Source organism: Rhea pennata, chromosome 1 (assembly GCF_028389875.1).
Source record: "Rhea pennata isolate bPtePen1 chromosome 1, bPtePen1.pri, whole genome shotgun sequence".
Taxonomy (NCBI): domain Eukaryota; kingdom Metazoa; phylum Chordata; class Aves; order Rheiformes; family Rheidae; genus Rhea; species Rhea pennata.
In genome coordinates, this window is record NC_084663.1 from 151,060,163 (window position 1) to 151,080,673 (window position 20,511).

General features: G+C 41.1%; 1 protein-coding gene across 4 annotated transcripts in view; it reads left to right on the forward strand.

The window, feature by feature from the left end:
• LIMS1 (LIM zinc finger domain containing 1) overlaps positions 1 to 20,511 on the forward strand; it is a 75,689-nt gene that overhangs the window by 48,057 nt on the left and 7,121 nt on the right. For 3 of the 4 annotated variants that reach the window (XM_062601649.1, XM_062601647.1, XM_062601648.1), the window contains exons 1-5: positions 6,731 to 7,035; positions 9,348 to 9,507; positions 15,821 to 15,887; positions 18,463 to 18,583; positions 19,768 to 19,917. In XM_062601649.1, the coding sequence (XP_062457633.1) occupies positions 6,854 to 7,035; positions 9,348 to 9,507; positions 15,821 to 15,887; positions 18,463 to 18,583; positions 19,768 to 19,917 (680 nt within the window). In that variant the 5' untranslated portion in view covers positions 6,731 to 6,853. Of the gene's footprint in view, positions 1 to 6,730; positions 7,036 to 9,347; positions 9,508 to 15,820; positions 15,888 to 18,462; positions 18,584 to 19,767; positions 19,918 to 20,511 lie in introns of those variants that run through there. The other variant, XM_062601650.1, reaches the window with a different exon arrangement.

Consider the following 20,511-nt stretch of genomic DNA (forward strand, 5'->3'; position numbering starts at 1 on the left):
GGAAGGAGGTTTGCTGGCAGCATTTATCAACTGTGCCTTTTTAAATAGACAATTCAGAAGACTCAAACTGTTTCAGCAAGGAATGAATGGATGAAGGTGAAGTAGATGTGAAACTTTCTGTCTTTTCCAGCATGTTAAATCAATGCACACCATGCTCTTCGCAGATTGTAATATTTTTGATCTCAGATTCAGTATACCTTTTAAACTCTGTGCTGCTGGAAGAGCTGGAAGCTCTCTGATCCAAGGCAAAAAACCCTCATCTTTCTCCCTTTTCCCTCTACTTCCCTTCCACCAAGCAAGTAACCCAGGCTCTATTCCCTGCTCTGATCCTTCAGGTAATCCTGCCAAGATTTTACTGCAAGTGGTAACTTCTACATCTTTTCTCCCAAAGTCTGCCTGTAGTATCACAATACTACATAGTAAATTAATGTAATTTAATAATTAGATTAAAACACAGTATTATATTCATATAATAGTTGACTCCTGCTGTATTCAGCATTAGTCAACTGTTAGCATGAAAACTGGGACTTTAGAAATTCCCCCAATAGTTACCAAAGCCTTCAGTTTGGAAAATGCTTGGCAAGTCTTGCTCTTTAGTAGCCATTACTGGAATTCGTCTGTGCATGTTTGAAATGTCTACTACTACTCTGGGGTACCTAATGAGTATAAAACGTAAAATGATGGTCTTCGGGTTGTGTTACCCGAAAGGTCAAGATCATTGTAATAAAGTATGAAAGTGATACTATTTTGTATTAGCTTTATTTATTAGTATGTTACTCATACTTGACTCTTAGGAACGTAAACCACTTCAAGTTATCTTCTTCCAGCTGTTGAATATTAGTGTTGTTATTTAGTTCTGTTATGTTAATTATAGGCAGCTTAGCTGTCTTCCATTCTGTGCTATTTTTAAAGCTTGATAATATTGCAGTGAATGTTTGAAGAAGAAAATAACTTAACAATTGCAATTTAACTTATGTATGAGAGAGAAGAGCACTAAAAGAGAAGCAGCTCAAAAGACATTTGCTTTACTGCAGTCTGCCTTCCTAAAACAATTTGTTTAATTCAGGCAGTGAAAAACTTAGCATCACTCAGAGGCGTGAGAATAGAAAAATAAACCTAATGAAAGTGGAAAATGTTTGGAGAGATTATGTTGTGGAAAGTATAGTGTTCCTGGTAATATCTGCACGGAGCTGACATGCTACTTGGAGAACAGGTGATCCGTGTCGCGCAGTACCTTAGCTGAAGGTCAGTCCTTAGCACGGTATCTCCGGTGGAGGCGTTACTATAATAGGAATGTCATTCAGAGCCAGAAAGTCTGGTGTTGACGGTTATCTCAGCCCTATAAGGAACTGCATGGACATCCCAGAAGTCTTTCATGGTAGACTGGATGTTATGTTTAGTCAAGGCATTAATTATAGCTCCTGGATGAACTGTTCAGGTCACAGTGTTCAGCTTATAAAAACATCAGTCATAGCTAGTGTAGGCAGATGGTTAAGGCAGAAGCAAGGTTAACATTTGCCTTTACACTAAGGATTCAATAAAGTATTTTTGGTGATTTTAATGACAGATGATATGTATTTAATACTGGTGCTATGGGATTGTTATTCTGTAGAGAAATACAGTAGCACAGCATTATTTTCATAGGATTTGAAATGCTAGAAAAATACAAAGATCAACCTCATATTTTAAAAATATATTTGGATTTCAAATTTGTTCCTTAAGCAATGGATGAGGAGCACATATATAGCTGATTGTTAATACCTCATTGACTGACACATGATATCTTTACCCACTCTAACATAGTTGCTTGCAGTTGCCTAATCATGCTTGGTTGTCCTTCACTTGACTTTCCTTTCCCTCCTCCCCCAGTATCAATATTATTATGCCCAAACACTTTCAGATTTTTGAGCTGGTTGGACTTGATGTTGTGAAGTTCTTGGTGTATATGACCAAACAGAAAGGTGCTTTTGAGTTTGGTGAGCCTGATAGGATTTTACCCATTCTTGAAAGGGTTTTTCTTTTTAAGGTGAGTTTCTTAGAAATACTGGATGTGTAGTCCCTAGTATTCAGTATCTGACCTTCTTACTATTCTTAAATTAGAAAAAGTCTTAAAAAGGTCTTAAAGCTCTTAAATGAAATGCATTCATGTACATGCATCTTTAAATTCTTCAAAGTTTATTGAGTTGGAAGAATTTGGATACAGCATATTTGCCATAGTAAAATATACGTACAGTCAACTACACAGAAAACAGTTTTAAGAATAACTGATAGCATACTGTGTCTCATGTAACACAAATTTATTAGAGCACCTGTGAGCTATTGAAATATGCTGTGTCTTTTTGTTTTTATTCTTGTTTGTATAAGATTCAAAAAAAATAGTGTGCAGGGGAAAGAGTTATCAGTTTAAAAAGGATCAAAAAGCTGTACATAGGAAAAAAAAAAACATTTCTCATTTTACACCAAGTATGGCTTTGGTAATGTTTATAACCAGCAGGAAAAAAAATGATTTTTTTTTTAAATATTTCTTACAGTACTGTAGTAGTACTGTAAGTTCAAATGTTATTCTCCGTTTTTACAAATTCTGTTAGAGACTGATTTTCACTGTGCTTTTGTGACTGATAGAGTTGTGCAGGAAAGTGCTGCTTACCTGTTTATTCCCGTTATATTCATTTCCTCATGAAGAGATGGAATGTGAACTTTCTCTGTTTGCGGAGACCAAAGCATTTTTTGGACGTGTTTATACTAGAATAAGTTCATATTGAAGTATATGAAACAGCTAGAGTTGTATTTTGTTTGCCCTGTTTAAACTGCTACTACATGAGCTTCATCATGCTTTTTAAGGCCAAGAGTAAAGCATGAAACTTTCACGGGCACTCAGAATTCACTTAGTTTTTATAATGTTGTTTTCAAGATGGTTTTCCATCCTTTTTAATAGGATGCATCTCTTTTAATAGTTAGAGCACGACAGTGCGCATGTGCAAATCCTACCATTAATGCACATTTTATTCATAGAAAAGATTTATACCTTCCTTTTACCTTAAGAGAAGAATTTAATGTAGGAAATTTGTTATTGCTTACAGGACCAACAATTGATGCAATTGAAACTCAAGAGTGTTTTTAATTTTAGTAAAAAAGACATAAAAGATCAGCTAGCACTTTAAAACGTTGGTGCAGGAGTTAGTGCTGGTGCTTCAGTTGTGTATATTTTTTGGGCAAACTTTTATTCTACTTCTTCTGTATTTTGCACACAAGAGACACTGCACAGCATCAGCTGTTAAATATAATTAAAATGAAATCATCCTTTACATACGTGGGAAGTGGAGGAATGCCTTGTAATTTTTCATTCCCATCTGCCCAAAGCGAGGATGCACACAAGTCTCTTGAAACCACCGGTGACGCAGCAAGTTGTGCTCCAGCGGGCAACGTTATTTCACGGTCGTACAAGTAGGTTGCCAAGCAGCAGCTGTGATTGCCAAGCACCTTGTTTGGAGCCGTGGCTGCTCCGCACATCTATTTGTGGAAGGAGGCGCGGTGTGCGGCGGGGGGTGCTGGCCACCCAGCCTTCTCTGTAAGAGTCCCCGTCAGTCGCTCATGAGGATCAAAGCAAGGTTGAAAGCTCTCCAGGGAAAGCAGTGCGTGAGCCGGGGGCCGGTTGCATGTCGGAGATGATAAAGCCGTGTGGTTATTGTTGCTGGGTTTTTTTAAAGCCTTTCTCCGTTGCAGCAGAAGCCGGGCTTCCTCCAGGCTCCTCCTCCTCTTCTTTTTTTTTTTTTTTTTAATCTCTTTCCCAGCTTTCCGCTTGGACTCCTGATAAGATATGCAGAGTGCTAGGAGTGGTGTCTCTGTCTTCCTCCATCCTCCTTACCTTTTCCAGTTAGATGCTAAACTTCTCCCTTTTCTTCATTCCATATCACTGACTGTTTCCTTAGCAGCTGGCTTGTAGATTTTGTCCCAGATCCTGGGGAATACCCTTGGGAAGCTGCTGCTGCTGCAAATCAATAAACCCCCACACACTTCTCGCTCCCTGTGGACTACTTCACCTCATGGTAACCTAGAATTCCCTAATGAAAATACAATATATTTTTTGGACAGCCAATTTTAGATCTTAGGAGCAAGTTTCCAGCAAAGTGACAAAAAAGAGAAAGACAGCCATCTGCTCTGTGTTTGTGGATTACCAAACCTTTGCACTGGGAACTCTTTTTCATTTGTAGCAGAAAGGCCCTTTTTAAACTCCTGGCAAGTTCCTTTCTTGCTTAACATCATGTGAATTGGGAGTAATCTCCACTGAGAGCAATGGCAGTTGGCATTCAGAACAAGATTTTTTCTACTTATTGCCTCATATGATTGCTTCTTAATAAAAGCTAGGAAGATTAAAACAGACTTTGTGGATGGACTTCTTATTGCAATGACTTCTTGTACTGCTTGCTTTAATACAACCACACAGAAGATTGCACAGTAGCGAAATGAAGAAGCAAGCACCAGGGTGGATTTTTTCCTATTGACCAGCAGAAGACACAAGGAACCAGAAATGGCTTCTATCTACCTTTGTAGCCTATGAATTTCAGGTTGCTGCAAGGACTGAGGAGTCCACATGAAGTCAGAAATGCTTAAAGGCTATCTGATTTGTTGCAGCAACTTCTCAGGAGAATTTCCTGCAATCTGGGACAAGATACACAAGAAAACAATTGAGGAGATGGTCACAGATAAGGGGAATGGAGGCAGACTGGCTTGCTGTTTTCTTACCTTAGTGGCGTAGTGCAACTATGCTAATCCTGGCTGAATCAGCATCGTTAGCCCATTGCAGCAAGTCACTCTGGATTTTTTCATACTCACAAATGCTCAGTATTTACCAGCGCGGGCAGGAAATGTTGGGATCTGGCATGGAGAAAGAGAAGAAGGGTCATTTTGTCTGCATGTCCACTAGCAAATAATGCTCATTTTCATCACTGGTGCTGCAGAAGATGCAGAACCTTTTCTTCCAGTACCGTTACCTGCAGCTGTGCCCTGGCAACATCACTGTGGACGAGAGCTACGGCCTGAGCATTGCTTGATCTGGAACTTGCTCCAAGACAGATAAAAATAGGGCTTGAGCTCCAGCCAAGCTGTGCAACTGGTGAGGGTGCAGCCTCCTTAGCCTGTTACAACTTGTGGCTCCCAGTAGCTCTAACATGACTTGGGTCATCAGACCTACAGACAGGTATATAAGCAGAGGTCCCTCTAGACCAGGGGTCTGCTCCAGCAGACCCCTCGCAGACATTTGGCCCATTTGTTTGTGCTTTGCGGCAGCAGAATTGTAGGGCTGTGCTGGCAGCTTGCAGGAAGAGAGCTACGTGCGAGCATGAGCCTGTGCTGAGGGTAGCATGTGCTCCGTGGTAAACTTCTAGGCAAACTGTGCCAGTTAGTGGGGTGAGATTTGGTCAAAAATGTTCACAGAAGAGACCCTCTGCATTAGGTTCAAGGATGATAATTTTTGCAATGCTAGAGACATATTAAAAATTAGTAGCCTTGAGGGGAATTTCTGCCATATCCTTTGATGATTCCCATTTCTAATTTCACTACTTGTTCCCGCTAGTCTTTTTCTTCCTGTCCTCCTCCGCTTTCTCATGCTCCCGCTCAGGCTAGCAAATTCTTTGGATGCCAAGAAGCCTTGTCTCATGAACACAAAGCGCATGTGGTTTTGCTGTTCAATCGATTGCTAACAAGGTTGAGTGAGTTCAGCGCAAGAGCCCAGTTGCTCAGGACTGCTTCCCAAAGCCCCTTCTCGTTTGAAGTTTTAAGTTCTTAGAAGCCGACTGTCCCACGTCTGCCACAAGTGTTTCCCTTGAAGCTGGTAGAGTTTAAAAGAGTGCGGTTAATGGCTACAAATCTGAAGTTTGTCATGCTTTCCTTAGTAAGCAGCATATGGCAGTTTTGTAAATAGAGTATAGCTATCAGATAATTGCAGTATGAAAATCATTACGAGGCCGTTCTGTCGTGAAGGAGTGATTGACTTTATGTCTGGTCTAATCTTCCCTAATATCCATAATAAATTACTTCAGCTTGCAGATGTATAAAGTGTTTTTATGTTACAGACGAGTGTTTTAAACACAGCATACACAATGAAAATCAAGTCTCATTTTTCCTACTTCACTTACTTGCCCCTTAGAGCTTACCTGGCTGTTCTGCTAAGGGCCTGTTAAGCAAAATGGAAACAAACTATCCATCTGTATCCACAGCCTTTCTGAAGTGCTGGCAGGGAAGAAGATACCGATAGGTAAATTCAGCACATTTAACATGGAAGATATAAGTGGAGCAGAAAAGGTCATTTTTTTGCAATGATGTAATTAATATGCCAGAGTATTAAAACAGTATTTACCTCATGACAGAAGTATTTTATTATGCTTTACATTGATGGCTTGCCCACCAAGAAATACTGTTGGAATCCACCTCCACTGCCCTCAGAAGAAAGTACCTGTGGACAAGTTTGGTGGTGAACATATTCATCCACATAGGTTCCTTGTAAAATAACTCTCCTGCGCCTGCATGGGCTGCTTCTGTCAGCAGGAGATAGCGCAGCCGCTTTGCAGCGCCCAAGTTCCTGCTGCAGGCTGGAGAGGGAATGCATTGCTCGGCTCCCGGTGCCTCTCCGTAAATCACAGCCTGGCGCTCGCGCCGCGCCGCCGCCGCCGAACTCTTAACTTGAAGCTCTAGCCGAGCGCCGAGCGGGTCCGGCTAACTGGCACGAAGCTGCGAAAGTGAATCGCTGCGCTGCGAACAAGGGGGAAGTCCAGCACGCTGGTTTGCTGACTTCTGCCTACAGTTTCTTTGCAGCATAACCTAGAGAATATACGCTCTTGAAAGCACTTAAAGCAACATGGATTTCCAAAGCAGAGCTCGCCCGTACATGATCCCAGAGGATGAAGAGACTCCACGCAAGGTCACTCACGATGCCCGCAGCGCCACGGGAAACGAAGGCGAGAAAGCGGTGTCCAGATTGCAACGTAGGCACAGTGACATAAAAGTTTACAAAGAGTTTTGTGACTTCTATGCAAAATTGTAAGTTAATTTTGTTCAGAGTGTAACTTCAGTAAAATTATTTGTGTATCGTACCTGTGCTTTTTGTTCTCTGAGCAGTGTATAGACTGTGTTAGTTTCTCTCTAAAGCATCCTACGCCACTGTTCTGCATTTGGTACGGTGCCGGTTGTAATCGCCAACTAATTCTGGAGCCGTTGCTGTAGGCTTAGTCACTGCTTCTGTCAGAAACTTTCATTAGTAGTGGATACTGGTTGGGGATGTGTAGTCTCTCTGACTTCTGATTTAAGATTATTTGCTTATTACTACGGGGAAATGTATAATCTGTATCACTACTAACAGAAGTACCGTGTAGATTGGTATTTTTACGTATATGTGCTTCAAATTAAAGTGAACAAATATTTTTGCATTTTGAGAAGGATAGCTTTGCTTTGCTGACAGCACTTAAAAAAAAAGTTAAGTCTAACATCCTTAGTATTCAAGTGCTGTTGAAGTGATAATGAAAGATTTCCCAATTTAAGTTGTGATTACTGTTCATTCAGACTGATGGATAAGATGGATGAAGTGACTGAGCTTTCCCCTCCTCCTGCCCATAAAGCACACTCTATCCCGGGAGAGCTTTGGCTAGCTTTCTAGTTACCCACTGCTCATACATATCATCAGTGCAGTTTTCCAGTACGCTTGCGGGTTATCACGTGTGGCGCAGAACATCTCCGGCCTGACCTCATTTGGGACATTTGTCCACTCGGCTCACTGAGAGGGTGGTGAATATTTTGGTACCAGTTACTGCTGCCGCCTTCTGCAAAGGGCTCTGGACAGGAAAAAGAAAACAGCGAATAATAACTGGTCAAATGTGACCTTGTGTACAGCTCTTCTGTTACACATTGTGAGAAACAGATAAAGCACATTTATTTTCAACCTTGTGATAGGTATGTGTTTGTTAACTCTGCTGCTGTACAAAGAGTTGATCCAATTGCTGTTGGATCCAGTGGGAGCCAAGAGGTTTTAGCCCCTTGGAGGGAAGGGCTTGACGTCTTGCACAGGACAGTCCTCTGTGTTTACAGGTGCATCATGATTTCTCCTCTCTGTTCCAAAATGTGCGCAAAATAGACCTATGCATATGCACACATTTTGGCAGAGAACGTGTATATGTGCATTTAAAATAACGGTCATCGTTTAATAAGCTTCCAGGTATATGTTTGAATTGTTGGTTTTGTCAGTTGTAGCCAGATTGTATAACCTACACCATTGCCCTGTATTTGCTCTCTGCTATCAAATGGTGTTGGGGCGGAGAGGTGATTTGGAAAGGCATAGCTCTGAGAGTCTGGGCATAAGTAAGAAAATATCTGTGATGTAAAATTTGAGTAAACCTTTTCCTGGTACTAAATACTTGATTAACTGTAACATAGCAGTACTGTCTCTTGCCAGTGTGGCCTTAATTCTATCGAAGTGGCTAATCGCGCCAATATTTTGCAGATACTACCCTGTCGTTTTATAGCCACATGCCTTCGAGAAGCAGCTAAGGTGGCTATTCGCAGCATCTCGCGTGGGGTCCCACGACTCCTTGCGCTGGCCTAAGCATGGGGTCGCAGTGGTCCAGCCCGGGACCGCAGCCCCAGAGTCCCACCCTGCGCCGCGGCCCTGCGCTGACACTGGCACCCAGCGAGCTGGTGCAGGGAGCTGATCTCGCAAAGATTAACCTTAACGAACCATCCCGAAGCCCCATGACTCTAAGCTAAATTTGTAACATGATGTTAAGCTCTGCAAAACCTGTGTAAGGAGTAATGGTTTACTTTCTCTGGTTTTCAGTAATTTCTGCTAGACTAGATACCTCACACGCTTTCACGTTGCTATTTTAAAGATTTTCAACTTTTATTCAACGTTTATATTATCATTCATGTTTTCCAGTGTGAAAATTATTCTAAGATGTTAGTTATTGCTAACGTTGGCCCGTTTTCCATAATTCTCATGTGTTTTTCTTCGTTTTTATAGTGCTTCATTGAATCACGTGTTTTTCCCCCTCATTAAATGCCTATGAATGTATCTGTAATGATATTTCTGATTGTTTTTTAAATTAACAGTTATTAAACTGTGTTGTGAGTTTTTTTTTTTATTTCTAAAGAGTTACAGGCAGTGGGGAAATGGCCATTTTATTTCTAAGGGAGTGCCAGAAGTCATTAAGTCCCTGGAGAAGCTTTCACTGAGCAGCTTAGCACTGGGCTGAACTGGTTGGCCTTGGAAAAAAGAGATGAAATAAAATCAGCAGGCTTGCAGGTTTTGGCTAATTTTCTTTTTGTTTCTTTTTCTTTTTTTTTTTTTTTTTTTTTTGTGATAGCAACATGGCAAATGCTCTTGCAAATGCCATCTGTGAGCGCTGTAGAGGTGGCTTTGCACCTGCAGAGAAAATTGTCAACAGCAACGGTGAACTGTACCACGAGCAGTGCTTTGTGTGCGCCCAGTGCTTTCAGCAGTTTCCTGAAGGGCTCTTCTACGAGGTAAGCTGGGCGGAAGGTTGTTCTCGCCCCAATTCTTTGACGTGTTTTTTTCATTCTTGTACAAGAAGTAAATACAGACAGATCAATGGTTTAGAAAGTGCCGTGGCAAAAATTGTGCTCTGAAAGCATATGCCTAGTAGACGGGAAAAAAGGTAGAGATACTTTTGTGCAAACTTCGAGGACGTCAGCGCGTATGACTTGCTTCAGTGCACAACCTAATGTTGTCAGAGTTGAGGAAAAAATTACTGAGAGATTTCCCTCTCAGTGCCAAATCTTTCCCTGGAATCTATAAAGATAATCTATTATGTTTTAGCAAAACTGTGTGATAGAGGGAAATCCTTGCCTCCCACAGTCTGTAAGAGGTTTATTGCTGAGCTCCATGGGGCCAGCACTGCAGCTGAAACGTTGGTCCGTAAGTCAGCATGCTGAGGGAAAGATGTGCAATCACCGAAACCCAACTGGGGCATAAGTCAGGACAATTCTGGATGGAGCAAACTGGAACGTTCTGAATTAGCAGTTCTTAAAAGCTTTCAAAAGCAAAAACCGTTCCAACTCACTTTCTCTGTCCCACATGGATTACCCTTAGCTCAGATGTGTATTTAGATATTAATATAGTTTTCTTTTCCCTTCTCTATCATGAGGATTTAGCTATTTCGAGTACAAAGTGGATTTAGACTAGCTCATAAAGTATGAAATAATTGTTGTAAGATTAGCTGGTGAGATAAGAGAATTATTATCTGAAGTTTTCAGGTGAGAAGAAAAGGCTCATAAAGATTAAAGGTAGTGTTCTCAATAAATATCAGATTTCTTCAGGCATTTCTGAAAATCCTATTCTAATCCTCTTTCTGGGACACACTTGAAGCCTGGAGCAGCTCTAGGAATAGTTCCAGCTCAGTAATTCGCCAAAAAATTTCTTGGTTTACTTGTACCTATAATGCAGAGTCAGGATAGACTCTTGTGCCAGGTTCTTATTTTATTCCTACTTTATATATATATAATCCATTTTATTCAGTGCTTCAAATATATGTAGCAGTTCACAAAACAGGTAGAGATAAGGTCCTGCTCAGATAGTTTGTATCCTAAAATTGTGGTTACAGGATTTATGTAATATTATGATCTGAAAAGGAAGGTTAGCAGTTAAGAGCACAAAGTTGTGCTGTCATATATAATGTGTTATCACTGTGTCAAGAGTGTAGCAGTTTTATTTTCACAGTAATATATCTAAGCAATTGTACAGAGCCATGCCATGTGGTGATGAGGAGGCAGTCAGGGGAGGAGTGGCTGGTTAGGAAAGAGACTGGCAAGGGGGATTCCTGGTGTTTGCTTTCTTTCACCTTGTTGAAGGATCAAAAGATTTATCGGTGTTTTAAGGACTGTGTTGCGCAACTTGTGGCACTAGTGCCGCTAGTGGTTCATAAGACATCAAAAGATGAGCTGCAAAGCAGAAGCAATTAAAAACTAAACCAGAACACCCCCAAGAAACTTGCATGTAATCTTGCAATTGTTAATATGAGTTGCTGCCTGCATACAGGCATGATGAAGTGTCAGTCCTGACATGTTAAGACCTGAGGCAGGCAGAGAGGGACACAAATGTTTTAAAACTAAATTTTTTGTGTGCTAGTAAGATTTCTTTAAAACAACAAAATATTGTTTCTCTAAATGATGAGTACTTTATTTATCCTTTTTCCGGAATGTGAAAAAACAATGGCACAATCAGTCCATAGACCTATTTCAGAAAGTGGGATGGTTTTTTGAGATAAAAGTTGGAGAAATTCTGCTCTAGGAAGCCTGCACCTCCTGGAGGGTGAGAAAAATGGCAATGGAAAGAAAGTCTGTTTGTACCTAGTCCGGGAATATTACAACCTCTCTGTTGCTCGTGTGTGGCCCTACATGAATCTACCTCAGCAGGGGCAAAAACACTGGTGGTGTTTGGATGCACTGCACAGAGGCATTTTGCTTCGCATTTCTACAGTGTTAACATCGTTATTCATTATGGTTGGGTTTTAAGTGCTCTTTAACTGCAAAGTGATGCTTCCTGTTAAAGACATAAGTCAGAAGTGAGTGTTGATAGATTGTCCTGGGAATGAAAATAGCCCCATGTACTTAAACATGTTTTGGTTAAAGTTTCTGGGGTTTCTTTCAGACTATGCAGAGGCTTGCAATGGCTTTGTTCTCCAGAAATGTTACATAACAAGTTGAAAATTTAAATTAGGAATAGACTCTTTTTTCTACAGCTATTACAGAAGTAAAATATTTATGATTAGAATTAAGGAAACATCCAAGGAGTTGTATGAGAACTTCAGGTCATCCTTCTGCCTCTAGTCCTTACGTAACAATGTCCACCACGAGAGCTTGCAGTTCCTCTCCACACCAGCAAGTCTGTCTGATACTTTTCAAAAGTCTGTCTAAACCTCTGACAGCCTTCAGATTAAGGATAATAAATCTTAGCCTTCCTCTTTTGTCTATACCTGCCGGTTCTGGGCATCTTCTAGATAGAGAGGTGAGTCCGTGTTGTCCCAGCCCTCATGCCTTTTTGCTGTTTTAGCTTGGAAATCTTTGGCAGGTCCTTCTTCTCCATCTGCAGCCAGGTTATTCAGGGTGAACTAGTGCAAGTGCATCCATGTCTGTCCTATGCTGCTAGAAGGGCACTCGCTTAGCACTGAAATGGTCAGTGAAATGATGGTGGTGGAAACCCCTGCAGCATTTCCTGTTCATGCTGCTGAAGGGGGCAAGGGCTCTTACAGCCTCCTCTTCTTTCACGTGGGTGGTTTAGTGACAGCTTGGCACCTTGGCATGAGAATTAGGAATGTCCTGAGTGATGGTGTTTGGGGGAGGGAGGAACAGCCCTAAGCAGGTGGAGGATGTGCTTGATGCTCAGGAGGTGGCTGACAGTTCTTGGAGGACTGAAGGTGATCTGTATCACAGTGAGGAAGATGGGTTATCTTCTTCAGACTGGTTTAATGCACCCTTTAAGAAGATGCATTTGGAGGTGTGGCCAGTTAGTATGTTTTTCTGAGCAGGTTCCCCTCGGGTAAATGCAGGCATCACTGATAGCTCTGCATTGGTTAGTGTTTATTCTGTGTCTGAGCTAAGCCAGTGTTCCCTGGAAATGATCTCCAGCTCTTAGCAATTGGGAAGTCAAGTATTCTTCCCCCGCCTATCACAAGTGTTGCAGCCTTCCCCTGTTAGTCATTAAGCTGCTTATCACATTTGCACTAAAACACTACAGTGATATAAACTTTCAGGCTCTGCTCCCTGGCAGGGTGTGTGTATTGGTAGAGCTGTGGTAAAAGAAATGCTGACGCTGGCCTACCGTGTTGCGTCGCCTGGTTGTGTGCGGGCCCAGATCGGCATAGCTTGCAGTGGTCTGGCATCAGAGCTGAGCCCCTTGCAGGCACCAGGGCAGCCCTCCGCTGCGGCTAGGAGTTTGCACAGTGGAGCAAAAGCGCTGCTCTAACCAGCAACAATTCTGGAAAGGGAAAGCCTTCCAGGGTATTTTTCCAAAGCTTATTCCTTTTGGAGGTGGCTACAGCTCCTGGAAAACTTTACGCTATCCAGGCTCCCCCAGATTTTTGCTGATGTCCTCATCAGCAGAAATTAGAAATGATAATGCAGCTATTTACCAGCCAGTGTTGGCCTTGTGGTTTAAGGGAGTGAGAGAGAGCTATGCATCTCACATAACGCAGGAACCAGGTTTGGGACTTGCTCGGGTGCATGTGTGTTGTGTTCTGTTCAGTATCATCAACTTCGCATGTCATCTCCTGCACTTAGCTTAAGCAGAAATCAGCACAAACACACACCAGCAAAGTACAGCAACGTACAGTCCTGTACTAATAAGAGCAGAACAACCTGCTTCTTCCATGGGGAGCTTTGGGGCTGCCATGTCCAGGGGGGCAAGGAAATATAACCGTGAATGCTGATATAAATTAGTTTGATGTCAGTCAATCCCATCAAGAAAATAGCAATGCGCATTGAGTGATGCTTCTTGCATCAAGTCTTTACTCTCAGATTTGTCTTGCTATTGCATACAGTAAGTACTAAAGCCATTTACTCCCCAAGCTGTCGGGTAGAGCAGAAATCTTAGACTGACCACACTGTGATTAATCCGTGAGCAACTCCTCAGATCAATCAAGCCATGTGATGCACCATAATTTGGGAACTTGTATTTACTGCCTTCTGGGGAAATTGAGCCTTTTTTTTTTTTTTTTTTTTTTTTTTTTTTTTTTTTTTCTTGAAGGTAAGAGGAGAGTATTCCTTTCAGGGTTTTGGATGTTTTATCTTTTTACCCTTAAGAGACTTCTCTATTAACCTATACAAAGATTAAAGCAAGGTGCTGCAATGAACTTGTCTGTTTGGTTCTATGGTTCTATTCCAGTTGCACCTGCAAGGTTTTCTTAAAATGGGCTTTCCCTGAAAACACTTAGAGGAAGGGCCATTAAAGAAGTTTTTGTGCCTGTCTTTCCAGTAAGTTAGTAGAGATCTGGGTATCAGTGGAGATTATGTCGTGGTGAAATGTTCTGGGCAGAAACATTTGATTTATGGACCTTCAGCCTACAACAGTCAAATGACCTTGATCTGAAAATACACACTGTGGGATTTGCTACTGGAGTTCATGGGTTTCTGAGATTGAACTGCTGGGTCATCTGCAAGGTACAGCACAAACGCACCAAAAAAAAAGCTGAAAATATAAGCAAGACTTAATGGTAACCTAATGTACCTGCCTGACGCAAACCAGAGGGGAAGAAAACCTGTTTGGTCTGCCCAGCTCAGCGTGTGGTGGCTCTGAAATCCAAGCAAACCGAGGCACCTTCCACTGTACCGCCTGCTTACACAAAACAAGAAGCCTTCTGATTTTTCAGCTTAGCGAGACTGTTTGGCAGGAAGCAGGTACAAATCTCACTGAACCAAAGATTTCAGGTTTTCTTTGAGACAGTAATACCCCTCCATCTTTCAATTAAAAAAAAAAAAAAAAAAAAAAGCTCCAGTGAAAGAAGTCATCTGTTTTAGATTATTACACTTGAAAAACACTTCATACGTTATTAACATATCCTGCTGGAAGCTTCTGTACAGGACATGTGTTCTTCTGTTCCTAGTAGGTGTGATTCAGGTTGAACGTAAGAGCTAACTTTCTGATCCCAAGTTTCCAGTGACTTGTAGGATGTTTCATTACATTCATTTCATTACTGTACCAGTAATTACTATACCTATATTGCATCTGATCTGTGAGATTTCATGGTATAAAACAGCTAACCTTGAAGAATATTGTTGTCTTTTCTATCCATACACCAAAACTTCATTTGTAGGTAGCGTTTTTTGCAGTTTGCTTTGTTTTTTTGTTAAACCCAGTAAAAAGAAAGGAGTGGGGGCTTCCTGCTATCTCCTTTTTTCCAGTGTTTTAATCTGAGAGATCCAAGTCCAAACATTTTGTAGCATACCTAATATTACCTTTCAGGTTTTAACATGCTAGCCGGCATTTCTCGCTGGTAATGAGGTATCTGAAGGTATCTAAACATTTCCCTTCATTTCAGGACATACTTGTCTTGTGTTTACATATTCTTCAGCTAAGCTGCTAATGCAGTGCTGTAGAACTTGTTTGAAACTATTTTTCCCACATGCTTTTTTTTTTTTTTTTTTTTTTTTTTTTTTTTTTTTTTGCATGAGGTTGAACTACAACTGAACTGCTCTGAGCTTTGAGCAAAGTCAGATCCAAATCTAAATCCCTTAAGATCAGCTTCCCTATTTCATCTCATTGATTTAATGAATTTTGTCCCTTAAAATTTCCTCAGATAAACATCATGAAGGAAAAGCATTATTTCCCTTTATGTTTTGGCTGTGCTGCTGAATAAACTGCAGAGATATCTGTCCCTGGGTGTTGTTCCTCCCCCTGTACTTATTTCCTCCCGGGTGCTGGGCCATTCTTACAGGAAATGTAGAGTGGGGAAAAGATCAAATGGGTTCAGGGAAAACGCTTCCCACTAGGAAAGGTTTCTGTAAGCTAATTTCCTGCCCAGCATTCTGTTAGTTACATCAGGTTTGCAGCACTCTGTCAGAATTTAAACATCTGTTGTGATGTAAATGAGTGGCACAGAAAACTGCCCTACACTCTCAGAAGTATTAAAATAATAGTTTTATTAACACTACATGCTAACTATGTGGGTGAATTTAGTATCTATTTTTCTGGCACAGTCTGTTTTCTGTGCAGCCTCTTATATTATACTACCCAGTTGCACCTGGAAACAACCTGGTATGTTACAGTATTTATGTTAAGGGCATGTTCCTTATCTCTAAATCTTGGCTTATTTTCCATTTGTAGTTTGAAGGGAGGAAGTATTGTGAACATGATTTTCAAATGCTGTTTGCCCCTTGCTGCCATCAATGTGGTAAGTGTTACATCAAGGCGAAATACTTCTCACTGATCACAAATGGGAGGTCAACATACATGGTTGGGGGAAAGTTTGCAGCTCTTGTACATGTTCCCTGGGAGGTGGCCCTGTGCAGCTCAGCATTGGAGGTTCCAGAGTGAACTGGACTTCAGAGAAATTTGGGAGCGGCTTTTACTAAAGGTTATTGAATAATAGGATTGAAAAAAAAAAAAGAAAAAAGTTTGCATTACTTGAGTGAGTAGCTTAGCTGTTGATTCAATGATCCAGTGAACAAGTCATTCGTGACCTCGTGATTATTAATAGGATAAAACATACCCACATACAGGTATACACTCATATACGGCCTTTCTCATGCAGCTGAAACCATCTAACCAGTCTTTGTCACCTGTTTTGATTGTTGTAAATCACCTAAATTGTCCTATCCAAGAAGCTAGACTCGGTCTTTATCACCTAGTGTTACAATCATCTGATGAATCAGCTGGTCCCCTTTTGTGTTTTTGAAACAAATTCCTGTAAGGCTTCAATTTCTAATGCTTCCCCTGCATAACACTGAAAGATTTTTGTTTTGTTTTGTTTTTCCCTACAGTGTTTTCTGTGTGTGACACATCTTTCTTAGGCAGGGCTGAGAAATCATTATTTTACTAATGCTTAAACTGCTCTTGAAGCTCTATTTCTCTGTGCCACCTTGGCACATCTACCATGACTTTCACTTATCTTAGTAAGGCCTTTCCCTGTGCAAAGGGAGGAGCTGAATATTGAGAAAGAAGGAAGGAGATGCTCTGGATCTTTGAATTTAAAGCTGTAGACTTGAAGAAGCAGGGGAAAAGAAGAAAGAGGATGAGGGTAATTTGTGAGCAGACCTAAATATGTGACACACCAGGTTTTTCACTTTGTCCTTTTTACAGGCTAGATGCTCTGTATGTGTGAGGTATCTGTGTGTTCTTCCATTCACTCTGCAGGATCCCCTTCCTCTGACCCATCCTGTTCCCTTATGCCAGGGCTTCCTCTTTTGCATTCAGCTTCTTGCCTGTCAGGAGTTCTGTGAAGCTTTGTATCTAACCCCTCAGGAAACAAAATCCTGCTCTTCCTCCATACCACGATCTTCCACATGCAGCTGTGTTGTGCTTGTCTCTGTTAACACTGTACCTCCCTCTGCTGAGCCAGGCAGAGGGACCTTTTTCTCTTCAGCACCCAGCAGTTTCTTTGCAGAAGACCTCAACCAGTTTTTGCTGGGCATGGTAAGTGCCCCAGCCAGGGGTAGTAAGGAGGAGTGCCACTGCATATCTCGAGTTTTTCCTGCTCAGCTGGCACAGCTCCTCATCTGGAACAGCTTCTGCTGCTCTTGCGCTGGTTCCTTATAGCACCAACTCTGTTAAAACCTCATCAATTTTCTTTACTGACTTGTTCCAACAAACAAATTAAGAGTAAGTGAATTAGCCAGCAGGTGTGACTGGCTGGCTGAGCTGCCTCCCAGGTCCCTTTGCTCTTTAACCAGTGGCACCCAACAGGCGCTGTATGGAACTGGGCTTTTCCAGTGTTTGGGTTTAGTAACTGTAGCCAAGATCAATATGGCTGTTGTAATCAATAATACCCTGAGCATCCCTGGCATTTTTAGAGTTGATTTATTCTTCAAAAGTTGTAACTTCATGGGAGCAACACAGAGTTGAAAGTTAGTCTTTATTTCGTTTGCGTGTTACCTGCCTGATCATTCCACTTTGACACCTGTTTGTATGTTCTTCAGGGCCAGGACTGAACTAGAAAGCTGAATTCCCAGTATGTTCTAGGCAGAGCTTTTGCAGTGCTATGGAGTCTTGGCCCAAATGTCCATGTAGAGAACAACTAAATCACGTGTGTAGTGGCCAAGGCTCCACTCCAAGTGCAGTACAGTCACATTGTCCATGCACAACTGTAACTTTCACGCTATTTCTTAATGTCTCACAGTACAGGACTCTTAGGTAGGTCGGAAGTCTTTTACTGTTTAGTTAATCCATTCTCCAGATTTCACTGTATCTTTGCATTTTGACTCTATGGTTTATTTGCAGTGGGTCCAAAGCCACTCAAGCTCAGAACTATTGTGCAATGAGTACAGAACCCCTTCAGACCTTGGTTCCAGACCATAGTGTAGCTGAAATATGTAAAAGACACAAGATTATCTTCCTCTGAAAGAGAAGAAAGATGAAAAATGATTAGGAGAAGAGGAAGCTGTATTATATAAAAAAAAATCCATGTATTTCAGAAGAGTTGGAGATCAGATAAGTGAAAACAGAGGAGGGACTGAAAAGGATGACTGCATAGAGGAAGTGGAGCGTGCATGTAGGAGGAATGGTATATAAAGAACAGAAGGTTGTGCGTCAGTAAAGGTTGTGCTTCTGTCCCATAGCAGAGAAACAACCAAAACCATACCCTAGTTTAGAACTAGAACTGTAATATCGAGAGCACTGTATCCTACCAGATGAGGAGGAGGGGTTTAGGTGAGACAAGGATGATAATGTCATTGTAGCGAATCAGCTGTGGTTTTCTTTTAACTTTGTTTGGCATGGTATTTTACATCCCGGTGTTGTGTTTCTTACAGGAGAGTTCATTATTGGTCGTGTTATTAAAGCTATGAACAATAGTTGGCATCCAGAATGCTTCTGCTGTGATATCTGCCAACAAGTATTGGCAGATATTGGATTTGTCAAGAATGCTGGCAGGTAGATCTTCATCCTTCCTTCTATTACTGATCATGAATAATGTGAACTGAGAGATGGGAGTCAGAGATTAATGTTCCTAAAGCTTCCCAGCTGACATTGAGTCACTGGAGTGTCTTTTATGGGTCAGAAGTCTTAAGAGGGCATCACAAAACCGAAACGTAAACATTAAGAATGAGCATTACACAACATACATTTACACTATTGACAGTTTATCTACTTCATCACCAGATTTCTCGTCAAAGGCGTGTTGTCTGGCTGATGTAGTTTCAGAGCTGGCAGGGTACCGTGTGACATGTCACACTGTACCTACCCTGCAGTAACAAGAGGGAAAACACTCTGAAAGCATTGAGAGGGCAGCCAGCAAGCCCGGCCCATTGATTTTTTTTTTCTCAAGTGGAGGGTCAGATTTTTCTGCTATGGTTCCAGCAAATGATGCTTTCAAGCCACAGGCACTATAGTAATTAGATACTTAAATAAACACTTCAGTAGTTTGTGTGCATAGTTATCATTTCATCAAAGTGAAGCATATTATCGCAGTCAGTGCTTTTAAATTTTTTCTTGTTTATAGCTTTCCTATGCACGTATGAATAAGATGACTTCAGGTTAGTAAGCCTAAGGAAAGCAGTCTTGCTTCAGATGCAGTAGCATTGTCTCTTTTTTTATCAGTTCTCTGTTTAACTTAGTTTTCCAATTTTAGTCTGGTTTAGTATCTCATTTATTAATAATTGCCTAAAGTTCAGTGGCATCCTTAACAGGGTAGGGTATTTTTACCAACTGTGATCACAAGAATAGTTTAAAAATGGATTATATGGGCACTGAGTTCATATGTTTAATGTTATGTATGCAGTTATTTACAGATTTGGGACCTATGTAGTTATCCAGCTACTAATCTAAATTTTTGAGATTTTTCAGAGTAAAACTTTCAACAGTGAGAATCTATAGCAAACTTTGCCTTCTGTGTTTCAGCAAAGCTTAAATCCAAATGAGCTGAAGAAATGATACTTCATGGTGATGAAAATAAACTGTTAGTTTTCCCTTTTTTGAGTTTGGCTTGCCTAACAGACACATTGTTTTTAAGATTTTTTTTTCATTGATTGAAATGATGTTCTAATAGATGTTTGGTTTGTATTTTGCACTGCAGTACTTGGTAGAAGTACTTATCTTTCCTTTTTATGCTGTTTCAGACATCTTTGCCGTCCTTGCCATAACCGGGAAAAAGCCAGAGGCCTAGGGAAGTACATTTGCCAGAAGTGCCATGCCATTATTGATGAACAGCCTCTCATATTCAAAAATGATCCATATCACCCTGATCATTTCAACTGTGCAAACTGCGGGTAACGGAATCCTGCAAAGGAAAACAGGAAAATGCTGGTTTCCTTTGCTTTATTCACCTACATTGCAAAGTGCTCACCTGTCCTGTACAACGGGCAGCAGGGTGGGATTTGCATGCCTTGCAGCCAGACTAGGTAGGGATGTGTGTCTGGTTATTGCTTCTGGAATGGTGGAACTGGTCCTTTAGCTCACCCAGCTTATGCTGTGAGGTTCGAGAGGCTGGTGTGTCCCTACAGCATCCAGCCTGTCAGGGAGCCATGAGAGATTATGCTCTGCAGAAAAAAGAAATAGGAACTCTTGACAGTTCTGGACAGAACTCTGGACATTCTAATTATGTAAATTATTAAAAAGAAGAGTATTTGCAATTCTGTGCCTGGGAAAGAATAAACATAGTTATCTCATGTGGTTGCATATTTTTCTTTCCCTGAAACTTTATATAACAGGGAAAATGTACCTGGATGTAGAAGACTACATTTTACTTTCGATTATATTTATGTAAATCTAAAATAAACTGGTGATAATAAGGCTAGAATATAAGCCAAGCATGTCTGCAGCTTTCAAACACATTTGCATCACATAACCAGAATACAGATAGC